The sequence below is a fragment of the Mobula birostris genome, chromosome 8, assembly GCF_030028105.1.
Source record: "Mobula birostris isolate sMobBir1 chromosome 8, sMobBir1.hap1, whole genome shotgun sequence".
Lineage (NCBI taxonomy): Eukaryota > Metazoa > Chordata > Chondrichthyes > Myliobatiformes > Myliobatidae > Mobula > Mobula birostris.
This window is the reverse complement of record NC_092377.1, coordinates 107,368,325-107,371,091: the sequence shown is the minus strand read 5'-3', so window position 1 is coordinate 107,371,091 and position 2,767 is coordinate 107,368,325. Positions and strand designations below refer to the sequence as shown.

Here is a 2,767-nt window from a genome sequence, read left to right as displayed (position 1 = left end):
GGGATGGGATAGAGAGGGCAAGGACAGGTGGTCAGAGTACTGCGATCCCAGAGTATCTACAGAAGATTTACATGGGTCTTTTTCTCCTTTGCAGCCCTGGGCTCCTGTGGTAAGGGTTTGTGATTTTGTTTCTGCCTGCTGGCGGAGAAGTTTACCTGATCAACCCCACTCTTTGGAGAATGACTCAGTAACGACGTCCTGGTAAATATAAAAAACCTACGTTCCGGCTGCTTTAAACGATGAACCTCACCAACTGCTCAGTGACCTCCTGTCCAGAACAGATGAGAGCATTCACCAGGAAGACAGTTGTGGCATTGACCCTGTCCGTGATCATGCTTCTGGCAACGGTATTGAACTCGGCAGTGATAGCTGCTATTTGCATCACAAAGAAACTGCACCAGCCCGCCAACTACCTGATCTGCTCCCTGGCGCTCACAGACCTGCTCGTTGCCATTTCAGTGATGCCCGTCAGTATTCTGTACATCAGCATGGAGTCCTGGGTTCTCGGTCACGTCGTCTGCGAAGCCTGGCTAAGCCTCGACATGACCTTCTGCACGTGCTCGATCCTTCACCTGTGCGTGATCGCCCTGGACAGGTACTGGGCCATTACAGACGCTGTGCAGTACGCAGGGAAAAGGACAGCCAAGCGGGCCGTGGCCATGATAGTCACCGTCTGGGTGATCTCGGTTTGTATAGCCATACCGCCGCTGTTTTGGAGAAGCCACGATGTTAGTAGAACAAGGCCTCAGTGCATAATTAACCACGACCATGCCATCTACACCATTTATTCCACGTTTGGAGCCTTTTATGTGCCGCTGGCTTTAATCCTCGTCCTGTACTATCGCATCTACCACGCGGCCAAGACCCTGTACCAGAAGCGTGGCTCCAGCCGACACTTCAGCCGCCGCACTGCTGGGAGCCGGTCGCCCAGCTACCCCAGCTGCAAGCTGGCGCACACCTTCCGTGTGTCCGGCGCGCCCAGCACCGAGCCCGGGCTGGAGAGCACCCGCAGCCAGCTGGCGGTCAAAATGGCGGACAGTGAGAACGGGCAGGGGAGCGGTGAGGAGCCGCCGCAGATCTCCAGTGGCAGGGAGCGGAGAGCAGCGCGCGTCCTGGGACTCATCCTGGGAGCGTTCATCATCTGCTGGCTGCCCTTCTTCGTTAAAGAGCTGCTCGCGGGGGTGAAGCTCTGGGTGGTCTCGCGGAAGGCAGCTGACTTCCTGACTTGGCTGGGTTATGTTAACTCGCTGATTAATCCCCTCCTCTACACCAGCTTCAACGAGGATTTCAAATTAGCCTTCCGCAAGTTTACTAGCTGCAGAAAGCACAGTTAACGCTTACAGACACCCCCACCCCACCCTGACCAAAACCCACCAACACCCCCACCCACTCCGCAGCTCGTCCCCACACTAGCTGCACCACTCAGCTCATTCTCCACGTCACCTCATCCCGACCTCACCCCCTCACTCAACCTCACCCCTCCCACCCTCACCCTCTCCCTCAACCTCATCCTCTCCCTCAACCTCACCCCCTCCCACCCTCACTCCCTCAACCTCATCCTCTCCCTTAACCTCACCCCCTCCCACCCTTACCCACTCCCTCAACCTCATCCTCTCCCTCAGCCTCACCCACTCCCTCAACCTCATCCCCTCCCAACCTCACCCCCTCCCTCAACCTCACCCCCTCCCACTCTCACCCACTCCCTCAACCTCATCCCCTCCCAACCTCACCCCCTCCCAACCTCACCTCCCTCAACCTCATCCCCTCCCAACCTCACCCTTCCCTCAACATCCCCTCCCAACCTCACCCCCTCCCTCAACCTCACCCCCTCCCACTCTCACCCACTCCCTCAACCTCATCCCCTCCCAACCTCACCCCCTCCCAACCTCACCTCCCTCAACCTCATCTCCTCCCAACCTCACCCCTCCCTCAACATCCCCTCCCAACCTCACCCCCTCCCACTCTCACCCACTCCCTCAACCTCATCCCCTCCCAATCTCACCCCCTCCCAACCTCACCTCCCTCAACCTCATCCCCTCCCACCCTCACCCACTCCCTCAACCTCATCCCCTCCCAACCTCACCCTCTTCCTCAGCATCCTCTCCCTCAACACCCCCTCCCACCCTCACCCACTCCCTCAACCTCACCCCCTCACTCAACCTCACCTACTCCCTCAACCTCATCCCCTCCCAACCTCACCCCCTCCCTCAACCTCATCCCCTCCCACCCTCACCCACTCCCTCAACCTCACCCACTCCCTCAACCTCATCCTCTCCCTCAACCTCATTCACTCCCTCAACCTCATCCTCTCCCTCAACCTCACCCCCTCCCACCCTCACCCACTCCCTCAACCTCACCCCCTCACCCACTCCCTGAACCTCATCCTCTCCCTCAACCTCACCCCTCCCACCCTCACCCACTCCCTCAACCTCATCCTCTCCCTCAACCTCACCCACTCCCTCAACCTCATCCTCTCCCTCAACCTCAACCTCACCCCCTCCCACCCTCACCCACTCCCTCAACCTCATCCTCTCCCACCCTCACCTACTCCCTCAACCTCATCCTCTCCCTCAACCTCATCCTCTCCCTTAACCTCACCCACTCCCTCAATCTCATCCTTCCCTCAACCTCACCCTCTCCCTCAACCTCACCCCCTCTCACCCTCACCCCCTCCCTCAACCTCACCCCCTCACTCACCCTCACCCCATCACTCACTCTCACCCACTCCCTCAACCTCATCCTCTCCCTCAACCTCACCCCCTCCCAC

The 2,767-nt window shown here is 58.8% G+C and overlaps 1 protein-coding gene across 1 annotated transcript; it reads left to right on the top strand.

The window, feature by feature from the left end:
- The first annotated feature begins 239 nt into the window (after positions 1-239).
- On the top strand, positions 240-1,334 carry LOC140202272 (5-hydroxytryptamine receptor 1E). Its single transcript, XM_072267156.1, has one exon. The coding sequence runs from the start codon at positions 240-242 to the stop codon at positions 1,332-1,334; it is 1,095 nt and encodes a 364-aa protein (XP_072123257.1).
- Positions 1,335-2,767: the final 1,433 nt, after the last annotated feature.

Bases quoted from the DNA above. Each gene is read 5' to 3' on its own strand.
- LOC140202272 (XM_072267156.1), top strand. From the start codon at position 240: ATGAACCTCACCAACTGCTCAGTGACCTCCTGTCCAGAACAGATGAGA.